Source organism: Muntiacus reevesi, chromosome 2 (genome assembly GCF_963930625.1).
Source record: "Muntiacus reevesi chromosome 2, mMunRee1.1, whole genome shotgun sequence".
In the NCBI taxonomy this organism is placed as follows: Eukaryota; Metazoa; Chordata; class Mammalia; order Artiodactyla; family Cervidae; genus Muntiacus; species Muntiacus reevesi.
In genome coordinates, this window is record NC_089250.1 from 196,883,100 (window position 1) to 196,899,904 (window position 16,805).

The window sequence follows — 16,805 nt, forward strand, 5'->3', positions numbered from 1 at the left end:
TTTGCTTCCTGGGTCAGAAAGGTCCCCTGGAGGAGGACATGGCAACCCACTCCAGTATTCTTGCCTGGAGAATCCCCATGGACAGAGGAGCCTGGCGGGCTACAGTCCATAGGGTTGTAAAGAGTCAGACATTACTGGGCAACTAAACACACAGTGCAGATTCTGCCTACCCTAAACCTAGCCTAACCCCAACCACCTCAAACTCATGCCAGGTCATATATATATATATATGTGTGTGTGTATCACTTCCATTCTCCCTAGCTTTTCCTTCCCCACCCCTCAACACCAAGTTTATGAGTTTAAATTCCTATAAAGGTGGGGCTTTTCAGGTGGCTCAGTGGTAAAGAAATCACCTGCGAAATAGAAGATGTGGGTTAGATTTCTAGGTCAGGATGATCGCTTGGAGAAGGAAGTGGCAACCGACTTCAATATTCTTGCCTGAGAAATCCCATGGACAGAGGAGCCTGGTGGGCTATAGTCCATGGGGTCACAAAGAATTAGACACGACTGAGCACACATGGGACTTAGCGACTAAACAACAACAAAGCTAGTCTGTGTAAAAAACAAGGTTAGCAATTTGACTAAGAGCACAGTGTATGGATCAGACTGAGTTTGAACCCTGGCTCTGCAACTTGCCGGCTATACGTCTTTAGGTAAGTTAGGTAATCACTCTGAGCCTCCGTTGCCTCGTCTGCAAAAGGTGCATAAAAGCATCACTTACCTCTTAGGGTTGTTCTGAATATTGAATGAATTCTTACTTGTAAATCATATAGAGCCTTGTCCAGAATCATAGGAAATGCTATTTAAATGCTTGTTAAACTAAGAAATAATCCATCATATTTTCCCCATTTTTTAAAAGGAAGAAATGTCAGGTCACCTATCTGAGCCTCCCATAAACGTTGTTTGATGCTTAATACTGGGAGTTACAAACCCCATTTTTCTAACTCAAGTCCTCATATTATTTCTTTTGCTGCCACAGAGAATGAAAAAGTAAGAAACATGACTTCTGCCCTTTTGTATTGAATTCCTTTGCAGATCAGCCTCCCCAGATCACATCTGTATTAAGTCAAAGACCCTGGACCCAATGGCCATCTTCTTCACCAGTGGGACCACAGGCTTCCCCAAGATGGCAAAGCACAGCCACGGATTTGCTTTACGATCCTATTTCCCTGCATGGTAGGAAAGAGGGCACCAACTTAGAAGCTGGGCCACAGATATGGGGTGGAGTGTGCATGTGTATATGCTGGGAAAGGAACTCTAGGTAGAATTGACCCCATTCTATTATTCTTTTTGCTCTCTTTGGTTCAGACCCCTAAGGCTGTGAGTATAGGCTAGGTATAAGTGTTTGCTGACAGAGACCTCTGAATGTCAAAAGAGGAACCTTTGGGTCCTTCAGCACCTTCAGAGGAGATGGGTAGAAACAGAAGGCATTCTGAAAACCACACAAATGACAAGCCTCTGTGTCCCTCTCAGTGGCTCCAGGGTTTGGTGGGAAAGATAAAATGCTCCAGCAGTGTGACCTTACGTGACAGATCCTCTCCCTCCTTGACTGTGGACAAACTGGGCATGGAGTTTCCCAATCATGAGCTCTTAGGGAAAATAATATCTGAAACTAAGTCACACTAAGCCACTTCCCTATCATGGAACAAACATAGAGCTGAAGCTGGGATAACTATTTAGTCAATGTTAAACCAAACTCTTCTCCCTCTTCTTCCCCTCCTCCAAATAATAATATTCAGACCAAGCCATGTTCTATATATTTTCTAACTTTTCAACCAAACCAGGGGAGGAGAAGGCTTTTTGGAGACAGTTGATATCTGTACTAATGATAAAAACTGAGTAGCAAAACCCTGAGGAATGAGGGTGGAAAGAAGGGGAGGATAGTAGTCACAATAGTATCTGAGGCCAACTGTATTTTGGAGATAGCAGGAAATTGTTGCAGCTGAAGACGTCTGATGTCTTCTGGTGCATGTCAGACACAGGCTGGATTCTGGCTACCTTGGGGTGCCTACTTGAACCATGGACATCGGGGTCTACAGTCTTTGTTCATCATCTGCCTCAGTTTGACCCTAAGGTCATTATAGAGGTAAGAAGATTAACCTTTCAACATCAACAAACTCCCAGAAGAAAGTCATTTCAAGCTCAAAAGTTGGACCCAATTGAGAAATATTTTATTTAGCAAAGAAGTCTCTTAACACAACCATGGCTCTGGGTTTCTTAAAGTGTGAAGCACTAAATCAATCATTGTATCAGAATTACATCAAGATGTAACCTTGAAGGAAACACACATGCCAAACCTTTCCCTAGACCTATGGATCAGACTTTGTAAACTTGGGAACCAGAATATAATTTCTGAGAAATGAAAGCAAGCTCAGGTCTCGTGGATCCTGGCTCTACCAGAGCCAGGTAGCTAGAGTGTGAATGTATGTGTGTGCGTGGGGGTGTGTGGGGGTGTGTGTGTATACTCAATTTAATGATGTGTTTAGAAACAGAGGCCTTGGAATATGGCAGAGCTAGTTGCTTATCCCATGTTTGACATTTATTAGTGGCACTCTGAGCTTCAGTTTCCTTATCTGTAAAACGGGAGTTTTAGTGGTTGCTATTTCCAAAATTGTTGGGAGTATTAATGAGATTATGTGTGAAGTGCTTAGCCCTGAAAGTAACACATAGAAAATACTCAATAAATGGTAGCAGTTGCTGTTAAGTATACATTATGACAGTAATTGAGGTCACCTGCATGAACACCTTCTCTGTATTTCTCTTCACCTGAAAATTGTGTCTCCACTCACTCCCCTGCTTTATATCTCAGAGACAGACATGCCTCTTCCCCTCTCAAAGTCCAGCTCCCGCTTGACACCTGCTGCCAGTCTTGTTCTTTTCCCTGCCCTCCGTTTGGAGGCCCTCTCTATTACTCTTAAACTCACTAAACCTTTTCTTCTGTATTTTCAATCTTTCACTTTTCATTGATGCTACTCCCTCAATTTATATATTGCTCAATTTATATATTATATATGCTCAATTTATATATTGAAAGAATTAACAAATGAATAAATGGGCTCCCCTAGAGGAAAGATCAGAATTAAAATGCTAATAACAGATTTGTATTTTAAATCTTAATTGTGAAAATAAAGTTTCTTCTCTCCTCACTTTCTAGACATTGTTCAAATATCCAATTACCCAATGCCTTGCTGCACCCTCTGTATATCGAATGGTTTTGCAGCATAATTTCACCAGGTAAGGTAGAAGTGGCTGTGGCTGGTAACAAGAATATTTGGGTACCATTTTAAGTAATCTGATAAACTGAAGTCTGTTTTTAACTATGGTTCTTTGAGGATACTCTGTGTGTGTGTGTGTGTGTGTGTGTGTGTGTGTGTGTGTATGCTAAGTGTTGGTGGTGATAATTAGCAGCCAATCTTAGTTCTTTACACAGAACTCAGAGAACCAAATGAAACATTCAGTGAACTTTCATCATTTTGTTTATTTTTCTTTTTTAAGCATTTTTGTTGTGAAATAAACATACAGAAAAATGCATAAGATAGACATTTACAGATTAATGAGTTGCTGAAAACAAAACATCTATGTAACTACTCACTGAAGTCACAAAAAGAGAATATTGCCAGCCCCCCAAAGCCCTTCTCATGCCTCTCCATCTCCCCTAAAGTAATCTACTGTCTTGGCTTTTATGGCGTTCATTTCCTCATTTTTCCCTTAGTTTACCTCCTAAGGAAATATCCCCAGAAAAATTGTTCTATTTTACTTGCTTTTGAACTTCATGTAATTATACATTTTTCTATAGTATCTGGCCTAGTTTTTCACCTTTATGTTTCTAAGATGTATCTGCATTGTCACCTGATACTGGAGTCAATTTTCATTACTGTAAAATATCACATTTTATAAAAGTACCACATTTTTAATGAATTCTATTAATGGACATTTGGATATGTTTCATTTGGGAGCTATTGATTAATGCTACATCAAATTCTTGCACATGTATAGTGATGCATAAACACACATTTCTATAGAACTTCTCTGGGAAAGGAATTGTTAGGTCACACTGACATTACACCTTACTACTTTGTTCCAAAGTATTCAACCAATGTATGCTTCCACTAGGAGGGTAGGAGAATTCCCATTGTTCGATATGTTTGGTAGTATTCAGTTCAGTTCAGTTCAGTTCAGTCACTCAGTCGTGTCCAACTGTTTGCAGCCCCATGAATTGCTACACACCAGGCCTCCCTGTCCATCACCAACTCCCAGAGTTTACTCAAACCCATGTCCATTGAGTCTCTTATGCCATCCAACTATCTCATCCTCTGTCATCCCCTTCTCCTCCTGCCCCCAATCCCTTGCAGCATCAGGGTTTTTTCCAATGAGTCAACTCTTCGCATCAGGTGGCCCAAGTATTGAAGTTTCAGCTTTAGCATCAGCCCTTCCAATGAACACCCAGGACTTATCTCCTTTAGGATGGACTGGTTGATCTCCTTGCAGTCCAAGGGACTCTCAAGAGTCTTCTCCAACACCACAGTTCAAAAGCATCAATTCTTCTGCGCTCAGCTTTCTTCACAGTCCAACTCTCACATCCATACATGACCACTGGAAAAACCATAAACTTGACTAAGATGGATCTTTGTTGGCAAAATAATGTCTCTGCTTTTTAATATGCTATCTAGGTTGGTCATAAGTAGTATTAGTTATTGTCAAAGTTTTAAATTTGCCAACCTAATATGTTTATATTCTCTGGTTTTGTTTTTGCATTTTCACATGTTTGTGGATTATTTTTTAACTAACTTGAAATCTGTTCTTTGAACATTATGGTCGATTATATAACTCTTATATAACTTACATAACTCTGAAAGTGAAATGGCTACTTCAAAATCAGAGCTAGTATGTTTTAGACATAAGAGTTAAAATATTAAGGAGTTCAGTTTATTAAGATAACTGAAATACAGCTTGATTTTATTCACAAACCCTCAATCTGGTTGAAGTATGTTTCCAACTTTACTCCAAATCTTATATTACAGTCTCTTCTTGTGACAACCCTGAGGTGACCAAACCTAGTTAAAGTTCAACCAGGGCTTAACTATTGACTCCACTGGACACTCTGCCCATTTTGTGTATTTCAGATAAAGCTCAATAAGAATGAGAAACATGCTGTCAATGAAACCAGTCATCCTGTCCGTTACTACTGGCTCTGTTTTTACCAAGAGAGAGTGATAAGGGAGTCTGCCACCTCCCTCATCCCTAGAAGCTGTCCCAGCTCAGCATCATGCCAACTGCTACTAAGACCTCAATCACATTTACCCACTTCCTTCAGGGAATCCATCATTTTGTGATAGTTTCTGTGTTATTTATGGACATTGTCATGGAGAAATGGATGAGAGGATTTACACACACAGTGTACCTGGCAAACTACTGCAAATGTTCACAGCAGACTTTTCTGTTCAGTCCAGAATTCCTTCAGGGCTGCTACCTATGATCCTTTTCTTTTCTTACAGAAAGCTCAATCTTCCTGATGTCCTAAGCAATTCATTTCCAACCCCCAATTTGTGTTCTCCAGCCAGAGAATAAACAAAAACTCTTCAATTCATATAAGTCCACTGAAGGCAGTAGAGTTTTATTATCATCCTAGCATAACCTTGGGGTCTTATCCCTCAGTCCTTATGGTTTATGAAATATCCCTTTTAGCTACACAGAATGCTTAGAATGAGTTCTAAGCACACTCCCCACCCCCATTAGATCAACATCCAAATTCAATTCTGATCTCTGTGATTTAACCCTTTAGACTCACCACTACCACGACTTAGCTTCTCCTAGAGGAGTTAACAGGGACCAAAAGGAAATGAGTGACTTCCACCTGGATTTGACCATTGGTAAAATGCCCGGAAGGCAGAGTAAGAAAGCAAAGAAGCAGAAGCATGAATGATCCAGATGAGAGTGCTGTTAACATCCTGGGCCTAAAGTAGAGCACCCAAGCCTCATCTGAGTCTCTGTTGACACCTTGTCTTCCCCTCAGTCTTAGGTTCCCCACTCTGGAACACTGCCTTACTGGTGGGGAAGCCCTGCTGCCCGAGGAGCAAGAACAGTGGAACAGACAGACAGGGGTTCTGCTCTACCAGGCCTATGGACAGTCAGAAACGGTAGGTGAAATGTCCCTTCTGGACCAGTCAAGATGTGCTCATCCACTGGGCTCAGGAGATAAGCTGAATCATGCTGAGGATGTGCAGAGGCACTACTGTATGCACAGCATTGCTCAAAGCCAATGGGAGGCCTCAGAGCTCTTAGCTAATTCATCCTAAACAAATTGACAGAAAAGACAATTCACAGCTCATCCATTTGTCAAAAGACCAACGTGCTGAAAACTACTGGGAAAAAACTTAGAAAAGGTTCTAAGGACATGGTGCCACTGTACCTGTGATAATTGGTTTAAGGGAGCCCAGGAGGGGCAGTGGGATCGATGGCATTCTCCAGAAACATGCAGGCCACCACCACAGATCATGTCCACTTCACCATCTCTTCCTAGGCAGCACCTAGAGGAGCAGGCAGGAACTGGTACTAGAAGTTCACTAGTTCATTTCTGCCTGTTTAGAGAATAGACAGCTTTGATTGTGAGACACTAGCAGGCGGAGATACTTCTATATACACCCCCATATACACACAGCGTGATCCCCAAAAGGATCACTGACCAGTCAGGTGGGCGGGGCATTCATAGTATCAAGCGTGTCTTAACCTCAGGGACTTTATCCATGATAGTGTGATCAGGTACTTTTCTTCCAACACTTTCTCAATCCATTTCCCATGCTGGACCAAGCAAGTTTCCCCTACCTCCCTATCATCTCTTTAGGTGACAGAGGGATGACTGTCATCTCAGGACCTGTAGCAAAATAGATGTTCTAGACCCAATTCACTTGTCTGACATTATTTTCCAAAACAAAAATTAAATAATCAGTTTTGGGGTCTGCTTCCAGGTCTGAGAAATGTTAAGACTCTAGGTATGTCCTTGCTGGTTTACAGTTTATATTCAGACAAGGAGAATGAGGTTAGAACTACACACTACACTCATGATACTTGACCCTTTTTCTCAATGACTCATAACAGAATACTCTCCGATACCTAGATGGTGCTTCATTTCACCAAAAGTTTTCACACCTGTCCACGCATCTGTGCAACATTTTCTACATGCCTATGGTATGAGCAGTGACAGCCGGGGAGAAAGTGCTTCTTCTTCCAGGAGCTCAGACCCCCGTCCAGATCTCAGCCTTCCAGTTATAGGTCTCAAGACTGTAGGCATATTGCTGAGTCTTGCAGAGTCGAGCTTTCCCATCTCTGAAATGGAAATGCAATGCCAGTCTTGCCAGGTTGCGATAAGGTAAAGGAAAAAAACTATACACATTCTCTGGGCACAGTGCCCAACTCTTACTACATTTATGATTTTCATTGTTGGTTTTTAGGTAGATATTGTGTTTAGATGCTGGGGGTGCAGAGATGGGTGGGACATCTCTATTCTCTGAATGCTCATTATCTACTGAGGGAAACAGACTAACAACAACAAATATAATGCCCTATTGGCAACAATGGAAGTGTGGGGGAAAATACTACAGAAAGAGAATCTTCCAACTTACTTTTCTTGGGACCTGGATGATAGTTAGAAGTAGTTGTTTATTGAATACTTGGTGTGTGCCTGGCACACACTCAAAAGTACTGAAAGTGATAAATGTTATAATTATCCTCCTTTGACAGAAGAGGAAATCAAGGGGGATTAATTGGTACATGGCTAGCAAAGGGTGGAGTCAAGATTCAACCTGTGGTCTATCTGGGTATAATGCTCTTAACTCTAGGAAGAATGATATTTTAGAGAACTGTTAAGAAGGAAAAAGCTTCATCAGGAAGACTGAAGGAGTAGGGCAGTGCGAAGGGAACAACATGAACAATGTGAATAATTTCAACATAACTCTGAAAAGTAGTTGAGGCAGCTCCAAGTAAATGTTTGTTAAATGGATTCATGGCCTTCTCCCAGCACACTGACACATGTCCAGTATACAGTGTGAACTCCAAAGCCTACATTACATGCCCCCAGCCTGGAGCTTACTCCTCTGTTTCTTCTTGGCCTCTTCCACTGGAATCAGACCGAGCATCAGGCTCAGTCCCAGTTCAAGTCAGATGCAGTGAATGCCTGCTGACTAGAGTTGGGTCAATGCCTTCCAGCTTCCTCACAAGGACTCTTTGCATAGCACTAAATGACATTTGTGAGCATGGATGCTGTGTTTGATTCTTGCGGCTTTGTGATCAGTCTAGACTCTTGGCCAACCCCAGTTCTCTTCTTCTGTCAACAGGGAATAAGTTGTGGCACTCTCCGGGGGATGAAGATCAAGCCAGGTTCCATGGGGAAGGCCATCCCACCCTTTGACATTCAGGTTTGATGGGAAAGATATTGGCAGAGAGCAGTTAGTGTTTGGCTAAGATTAGACCATCGTGTGGCATGAGATGACAGAACCAGCCATGCCTCCCAGTTGTCCTTTTTACTTTTCTGCCTACATTTCCTCTAATTTCCTGGGGAGGTTTCTGTTGAGAACTGCAATGTCCTGGGCACGAGTGCAGTTTGCCAGGATGTGAGAGGCCTCGATCACCCAGCCTGGAGAAAGAGTACTTAGAGCAGCACTGGAGGCTCTCTCCACTACTGGTGCTTTTAGTCTTTCCTGATCCATGTTTTTTAGCTTGAAGACACATTTGGGATGTGTATATATCTATGAAACAAATAGATTCACCCATGACTTGGATTTCACCATTTGCTGGCTTCGAAGACTTCTGACAGTTTTATTATTTTCTGAGATGGCTCCCCTATCCCAACCCGGTTCCCCAGTTACCCCTACTGTGTCACATGAATAAGCCAGACAATATTTGGGTGGGGCAGGAATGTTGGGGATTCTTGCAGGGTGGGATTCACAGATCTTTTGCTCCAGATCATTGATGACAAGGGCAATATCCAGCCTCCCAACACAGAAGGAAACATTGGCATCAGGATCAAGCCCACCAGGCCCATAGGCCTCTTCATGTGCTATGAGGTAAGAACATACCATCTGCTTCCAAACAGGCTCCAAGAATCCTCACAGGGAGTTGTGTAGGTGGTAACAGACTGGGCTCAACTCTGCATCCTGAAACTTCTTCCATCTTCCTTTATTCATGCCAAGTCAATGAAATCTGCTTTAATTAATCTCAAAGCTCATAATGTGGCCCCACATCCCTTTCTATCACAACCCATCTGACACTTAGAGGATGGCTAATGGAGTAGATAACAGCTTAACTTCAGAACCAACAGACTTGAAGTCCAACTATCTCTTCTGGTTAAGAATGTTGGCTTTGAATGGGTTCAAATCATACCAACCTACTACCAACAGGATGCACACGAATCTATTAATTCCTGCTGAGCCTCCAGGGGTGTCATTATCCCCTATTTCAGAGGAAGAAACTGCAGATTGAAAGCTTGACATGTCTTCCCCAAGACAAATAAATGGCAAGATTAGGGTTCAAAGTGATATGTTTTAGGCCCCAAACTCTAAATGAGAAATTCAGTGATTAGAGAAATCTACAATAAAGGAATCTACAAAAAATATAAGGAAACCTGCTATAACTCTTCATCAGACAAACTGTAGCTAGCAATGGTCACTAAAAGGAAATTCTCAGCTTCCAAGATTGACTGTGGAAGTGTAGACAAGCCCTGAAACTGATCTCAGACTCCATCCCGTTTCTATAAATTCACAGCCACTGGTGTCACTGTTGTCCTCACACTATGGCCTGAAGTGGGAAGGGAATCCTGGTTCTCTTGTGGTGCTATGTTGAGAAGCAATTATGCAAGTCTTAGCCTTAATTCTCAGTAGCACGATTTAAAGGTTGGATAAAAGAGAAATAAACACAGAGTAACAGGCATACAGATCATCAGTTCTTAATCCTGCTTACAAGTTAGAATTATTTGAGGAAATATTTTTTAAATGGTAGGATCCAACCACAGAGATTTTTGTTAAATTGAATCGGGGTGGTCAAGAGAAAAGACTTAAAAGAAAAAAATTGTACATGACGTATTTTATTTTGCAAAAGTGTCTTCACATATGGCCACATCGATTTCTCCCATTTCACATGCTCTCATGGCAAAAAGACATCACTGTTCCATTAAGATTTCTTGGTTTATATTCTGTTCTTTTATTTCCTTTTTCTTGAAGTAAAATATATATTTATATATATGTAACATAAAGCTTACTCTTTTCACTATTCTTGAGTATACAATTCAGTAGCACTGAGTAAAATTTATAATATTGCATAACCATCACCACTATGCATCTGCAGAAAAATTTCACCATCCCCGGAAGAAATTCTGTTCCCATTGAACTGTAGCTCCCTACTCCCCTTCCATAGGGTTGTTCCGTCCATTATTGAAAGTAATATATTGAACTCTTCAATTTTATATAGAACTGTGTATTTCTCCCTTGAATTCTGTCAATGTTTAGTTTATATAATTCTGATTTCTCCCTTTAATTCTGTCAGTGTTTACATCAAATATTTGGTACTAGGCTATTAAATGCATACTTGCTTCTAAACGTTATATAGTCTTGGTGAGTTAACCCTTTTTCCAATATATAATATCCTTTTCTTATCACTTGTAACAGATTTAACTTCAAGTTTACTTTGTCTAATATTATTAGATAGCTACCTCAGCTCTCTTTTGGCTCCTAATTGAAGGGAATATCTTTTTCCACACATATGAGTGCAGATAAAAAACTAGGGAAATCTGAGTAAGATTTGTGGATGGTATCAATGTCAATGTCCTAGTTGTGATATTGAACATTATTTTTGCAAGATGTTACTATGGGGAGAAACTGTGTAAAAGGTAGGTAAGATCACTCTTATTATTTCATATGAAAGTGAAAGTGTTAGTTGCTCCGTCATGTCCAACTCTTTGGGACCCTGTGGACTGTAGCCTGCCAGGCTCCTCTGTCCATGAAATTCTTCAGGCAAGAATACTTGAGTTGGTTGCCATTTCCTTCTCCAGAGAATCTTCTCAACCCAGGGATTGAACTCCTGCATTGAACTCCTGGGTCTCCTGCATTGCAGGCAGGTTCTTTATCATCTGAGCCACTAGGGAAGCCCATATTCTTTATTATGCTGTGTTTAGTTGTTTATTGTGTCCAACTCTTTGCAACCCCATGTACTGTAGGCCACCAGGCTCCTCTGCCCATGGGGTTTCTCCAGGCAAAAATACTGGAGTTTGTTGCCATTTCCTCCTCCAGGGGATATTCCCAACCCAGGGGTTGAACCCACCTCTCTCACTTCACAGGGGGATTCTTTATCATCTGAGCCACCAGAGAAGCCCAATTATTTCTCATAATTGCATGCAAATATACTATTATCTTAAAAGTTTAATTAAAACACAATTTTCATAGTCTTTGTGTGAGGCTCAAATAGGTAATATTTTGAGAAGAAAATTCATTCAGCCAACATGTATTGACACCTCCCATCTGTCCAGGCACTGTGTGAATGCTGAGCTTATAAGAGAGAATAAAATAAATGGAGTTATACTCTAGTAGAAATTTTATTCTACTGGAGTACCACACAAAACTGAGTTGTTATTTTTTTTAATGCTCTTAAAATTTGCTTAGTATTGTTCTTTATTTTACCAGTAGCATGCATTGAATGCTTGCATGCAATGAAAATAGAGAGAGATTAAAAACTGCCCAAGTCAGGTAGAGCAGGATTTGAAGCCAGTATCTGAACCCTGTGTTGAGGCTCATCATCTCTAAACTCACTGCTTTCAACAAGGGAGTGCTGTTCTCTTTGCAGAAAAACCCAGAGAAAACAGCTGAAGTGGAATGTGGGGACTTTTATAACACTGGGGACAGAGCAACTATTGATGAAGAGGGCTACTTCTGGTTCCTTGGGAGGAGTGATGATGTCATCAATGCATCTGGGTAGGTGTAACTGACCCTGAACCAGAAGGTATCACTCCCATACGCCTAGTGGGATCTAGCTTGCCCAGACATTCCTTTGTGCGTTAGTGATGGATGCTCAGACTAGATCTGAACCATGGTAAGACATCATGCAATTTAAAGGGACTGGGAAGGAAAACTTTACTTTGATCCCTCTTTGTCGAGGGAGCTTATTCTGTGTGCTCCTCTGCTGAAGCGCACACCACAAAAGACATAACAACAACATTAATAAAATTCGCCTTTATGGAATATGTATATGTGACAGCGTTCTGTGCAGTGTTTTATACAATCCACTTCTCAATGCTAGAAGGTAGATGTGATTATGCCCATTCTATTTTTTTTTTTTTTTTAATTGTAGGGAAGGATGCCCACACTGTGCAGCATGAGGGATCTTAGTTCCCTGAGTGGGGGTTGAACCCATGCCCTCGGCAGTGGAAGCACAGAGTCCTAACCACTGAACCACCAGGGAATTCCCTTGATTATGCCCATTTTACATGAGGAAACGGAGCCAGTGACCAGTGAAAAAAATTTGCCTGAAGTTTCAAAGACAGTAGAGGGTGCAGCCCAGATTTAAACAAAAACGGTCCGACTCCAATTCTGTTGTTCCTAACTCTTAAATAATTTATAAAGAAAATAAAATGACCCATTACATAGTTTAGGAACAGGACATAAAATTTCAACAAATGTTAAAGAGAAAGAGTTTTCATGCCAGAGGAAGCTGCTTGACTTCAGGAATTCACATTTCAGTCCTCTTGCACAGCCTTTGCACAAGCCTCTGGCTCCCTGTGACAGTTTCCCTTTGTGCCAGGGGAAGATGTCTCTCCAAAAGGTGAGATCTGAGGGCCGGGTCCCCCTAGGCCTGGAATTTGCTCAGAAGGAATCATTGGTCCTGCAGGTACCGCATTGGGCCAGCAGAAGTAGAGAATGCCCTGGCAGAGCACCCAGCGGTGGCCGAGTCTGCTGTGGTGAGCAGCCCGGACCCGGTTCGAGGAGAGGTGAGGAGGAGGACTTGGGGGTCATCGTGGCTGGGTGTGGGACTGGGAAGACTCGTCCATGTATGGTCCAGGCCCATACCTACCCAGCCTTGGGTGGAGGGAGCGCCGTTAGTGTAATGTGCACTTAAGACTATGTGGTCAGCAGGGAGCACTGTGGCCTCTTCTGTGACTGAAGTGATGCTGATTGGGAATGCCGCTGCTGATGCCATCTAGGAGTTAATGAACGCTTTCGATGAACCAGTTCATTTATCCCTCACAGAGCACAATGAATTAAGGACTCTTTTTATACCTTTTTACAGAGAAGGAAACAGAGGCATGAAGAGATTAAATAACTTGTCTGGATTACGCCGCTAGTGAGTGGTAGAGTCAAAAGCGTAATTGAGGACTCTGGGTCCGGAAGATACATTCATTGATTCAACAAGTGTTCATTGAACACCTTCTGTGTACAATCCCTGTGAAATTAAATGAAGACATAAGTAATAATATGAAACTAATAGATTACCAACATTTATTAAATGCCAAGTTTTAACAATTATTAAATGTCCGTAGAACTCTACCTACAATAGTAGTGAAAATGGTGGTGATAACAATGATAGGAATGCAGATAAATTTAAACTAGCTTCATGTTTTATGTGCATTATCTCATGGCATCTTTACATAAATCTGATGAAGAATGAACCTCTTCTCTCCCCATTTCACAGGAAAGGAAATCGAGATTAAGGGAAGTTAAGTGATTTTTTCCGGGGCAAAAAGTGGAGATCAGAAGTATTCGGATTTCTAAAAGCTCAACTGTCAATTTGTTTTTCCATTAATTTAGTGAGCATTTACCCTTTATTTTGTTTTTGGCCACACAGTGCAGTATGGTATGTGGGATCTTAGTTCCCTAACTCCTAACAGCACCCTCTGCTGCAGAGGAGAGTCTAAACCATCTGAAGTGCCAAGCATTTACTTTTGGAACTCTTGCCTGAGTCTCCCCTCTGGTTCATCACTACAGGTAGTGAAGGCATTTATTGTCCTGAACCCAGAATTCTCGTGCCATGACCAAGATGAGCTCATCAAGGAGCTGCAGCAGCATGTGAAGTCAGTGACGGCCCCTTACAAGTATCCGAGGAAGGTGAGTGAGAGCAGATGGATGGGATCTGGTCTTTATGAATGGTTCTGGGGATTCCACTGCCTGAAGTCTCATAGGGTGTAGTGTAGTTGGGGTGAAGCATTAGTACCCAAGAGAACTAAAATTTTTGTCTCCAGAAGAAGCTTTTCAGCTTATGGGTGTGGGGGAGCCCACTTAATTGGATAGAACCTCTATCCTGTGTCAGAAACTCATCCATTGCTGGCATGTCAACCTAAAGAAAAAATATTAGACAGCTGTCCAAAGATATCCACGTAAGTTATTTATAATCTTTCAAAATTTGAAAACGACATCCAAATCAGCAACTTCCAAACTTTTAAAAAACATTATTTGCAGTGAGATATACATTTTATTAGGGCTTCCCTGGTGGCTCAGAGGTTAAAGCATCTGCCTGTAATGTGGGAGACCTGGGTTCGATCCCTGGGTCGGGAAGATCCCCTGGAAAAGGAAATGGCAACCCACTCCAGTATTCTTGCCTGGAGAATCCCATGGACGGAGGACCCTGGTGAGCTACAGTCCACAGGGTCACAAACAGTCAAACACAACTGAGTGATTTAACTAACTAATACATTTTATATTGCAATCCAGTATACATATGCATATGTAACAAACAAAAATTAGCAAAATGATATTTATCCTAACAATGTGTAATACATTCTGATACTTTTTATTCAACTTCATTTGTTTTAAACTCCATGAACAACTTACAAAAAATGTTCAACAATAGAGAAATGATTAAATTATTCAAGAAATCTAATATTCTTTAACTTAAAATGTGATTTTTATTTTTAATATAAAAATATCATGGCAATATATTATTGAGATAATAATGCAGGTTATAAAAGAATATATATAATACTATACTATTTGTTTAAAACAAAAAGTTAATATTTCCTTCTTTTGTAAAAATAGTTTGCTGCATTGTCTGAATGCTTACAATCCATACATATTATAAAGCTATATATCTAACATTTATTGAGCATTTACTATGTGTACCAGACCCTAGACTAAACGCTTAACATGCATTTTTATTTTATTTAATCTTCTCCATAACCTGAGATAATCTTCCCAGTCCACAAAGAGGAAGCTGAGGCTCAAACACTCAAAGTAAATTGCCTGAGATTAGAATAAATAAAAGGTGGAATTTAAAATCATATGTATCTGACAACAGAGTTCATGCTGTTAAGATTAGGATCTGATGCTTTTTCAAGAGCAGAATATAGGATGCATAGCAGTTAAGAAGGGTTTGATGTTATTGTGGGTAATTAACAGTCCCAAATTTGTAGTGGATGTAACAAGGAAGATGTCTTTCTTGCCCATGCCACTTGTCCACCATGGCTTTCCTGGGGCCTTTGTTCCACATCTCCTCACCTTGGGACCAGGATAAAGGAACAACTGTCTTGTAGGTACCTACCAGAGTACTGGAAGAGATGGACAGAGAAGGTGGCCTGTCTCAGTGATTCCCAACTTTTTTATTAGAGGTGGCATACTTCACTCCTACTCATATTTCATTGGTCAAAGTACATTAAAGGGCTGCATCCAACTTCAGAGGGTAGGAGAAGAATTTGACAAATGGTGGACCCCCAAAATGGTGGCACCAGACTGTCCCATAGTGTCAACCTGTCTGGGGGTCTGTGAAGGGACTAAGGAGGAGAGCTGCTGGGAGTTGATAGAAAATGACGGGGGTCAGGGGAACTCAACTGGAGTGGGTTTGCTTTATCTTCATCCAGGTGGAGTTTGTCTCAGAGCTGCCCAAAACCATCACTGGCAAGATAAAAAGAAGTGAGCTTCGGAAGAAGGAGTTTGGTCAGAAGTAGTTGGCAAAAAACTCAGAAGTCATCCTGTGATCTTGACCAAATTCCTAACTGCCTCAGTTTCCTCATGATGGTGAGGATGAGGAGAGAAATGTTGAGAGAGATGACTTGAAAGAGAACCAGGAGGGACAACATTCCAGCATTTTGGTACTTTCAAATTAATATCAGTCACTGTCCTTTCTTCAAGTTCCCTGTTCCTCTAAGATTGCCCAGGTGAGCACTCAGAATGGGGCTAAAGGAAATAAAATATTTGAGTTAGCATCAACAGTGACTCTATTGTGTGTTTATTTTGTGAGAGATCTGGTTTTAAATGCTCAGTTCAGTTCAGTTCAGTTCAGTCACTTAGTCATGTCTCACTCTTTGTGACCCATGGACTGCAGCACGCCAGGCTCCCCTGTCCAACACCAACTCCCTGAGCTTGCTCAGACTCATGTCCATCAAGTCAGTGATGCCATCCAACCATCTCATCCTCTGTCATCCTCTTCTCCTGCCTTCAATCTTTCCCAGCATCAGGGTCTTTTTCAAGGAGTCAGTTCTTTGCATCAGGTGGCTTCAGCCTCAGCATCAGTCCTTCCAATGAATATTCAGGACTGATTTCCATTAGGATTGACTGGTTTGATCTCCTTACAGTCCAAGGGACTCACAAGAGCCTTCTCCAATATCACAGCTAAATGCCGGCCCTCTGTAATTCCCAGAATCCCCATCAAAGATTGCCCCAGGGCCTGATTCTCATTCCTGGTTCCAGAGACTCTGGGTGACCCCTCACACTGACTCAATGACCAGGAGCTGGAGGTCTAGGAAGACAGTCTGTGGGACCCCAGGGGTCTGGCTTGCCTCTCCCCATCTGGAGGGTGGACAGGAAGCAGGGCATCTGTGGTGTCTCAGGAATGGAGCA

At 41.5% G+C, this 16,805-nt stretch overlaps 1 protein-coding gene and 1 non-coding gene across 4 annotated transcripts in view; one reads left to right on the forward strand and one right to left on the reverse strand.

Annotated features, from left to right (window-relative positions):
- Positions 1-16,171, forward strand: part of ACSM1 (acyl-CoA synthetase medium chain family member 1) — a 72,618-nt gene extending 56,447 nt beyond the window's left edge. For all 3 annotated transcript variants that reach the window (XM_065924445.1, XM_065924446.1, XM_065924447.1), the window contains 10 exons: positions 1,036-1,176; positions 1,927-2,086; positions 3,155-3,234; positions 6,014-6,137; positions 8,331-8,411; positions 8,958-9,059; positions 11,827-11,954; positions 12,868-12,967; positions 13,962-14,081; positions 15,827-16,171. In XM_065924445.1, coding sequence (XP_065780517.1) covers positions 1,036-1,176; positions 1,927-2,086; positions 3,155-3,234; positions 6,014-6,137; positions 8,331-8,411; positions 8,958-9,059; positions 11,827-11,954; positions 12,868-12,967; positions 13,962-14,081; positions 15,827-15,913 — 1,123 coding nt within the window. In that variant the 3' untranslated portion in view covers positions 15,914-16,171. The remainder of the gene's footprint in view (positions 1-1,035; positions 1,177-1,926; positions 2,087-3,154; positions 3,235-6,013; positions 6,138-8,330; positions 8,412-8,957; positions 9,060-11,826; positions 11,955-12,867; positions 12,968-13,961; positions 14,082-15,826) is intronic.
- TRNAG-UCC (transfer RNA glycine (anticodon UCC)) lies at positions 12,369-12,441 on the reverse strand. The gene has a single exon. It is a non-coding gene; the product is annotated as a tRNA-Gly (tRNA).
- Positions 16,172-16,805: the final 634 nt, after the last annotated feature.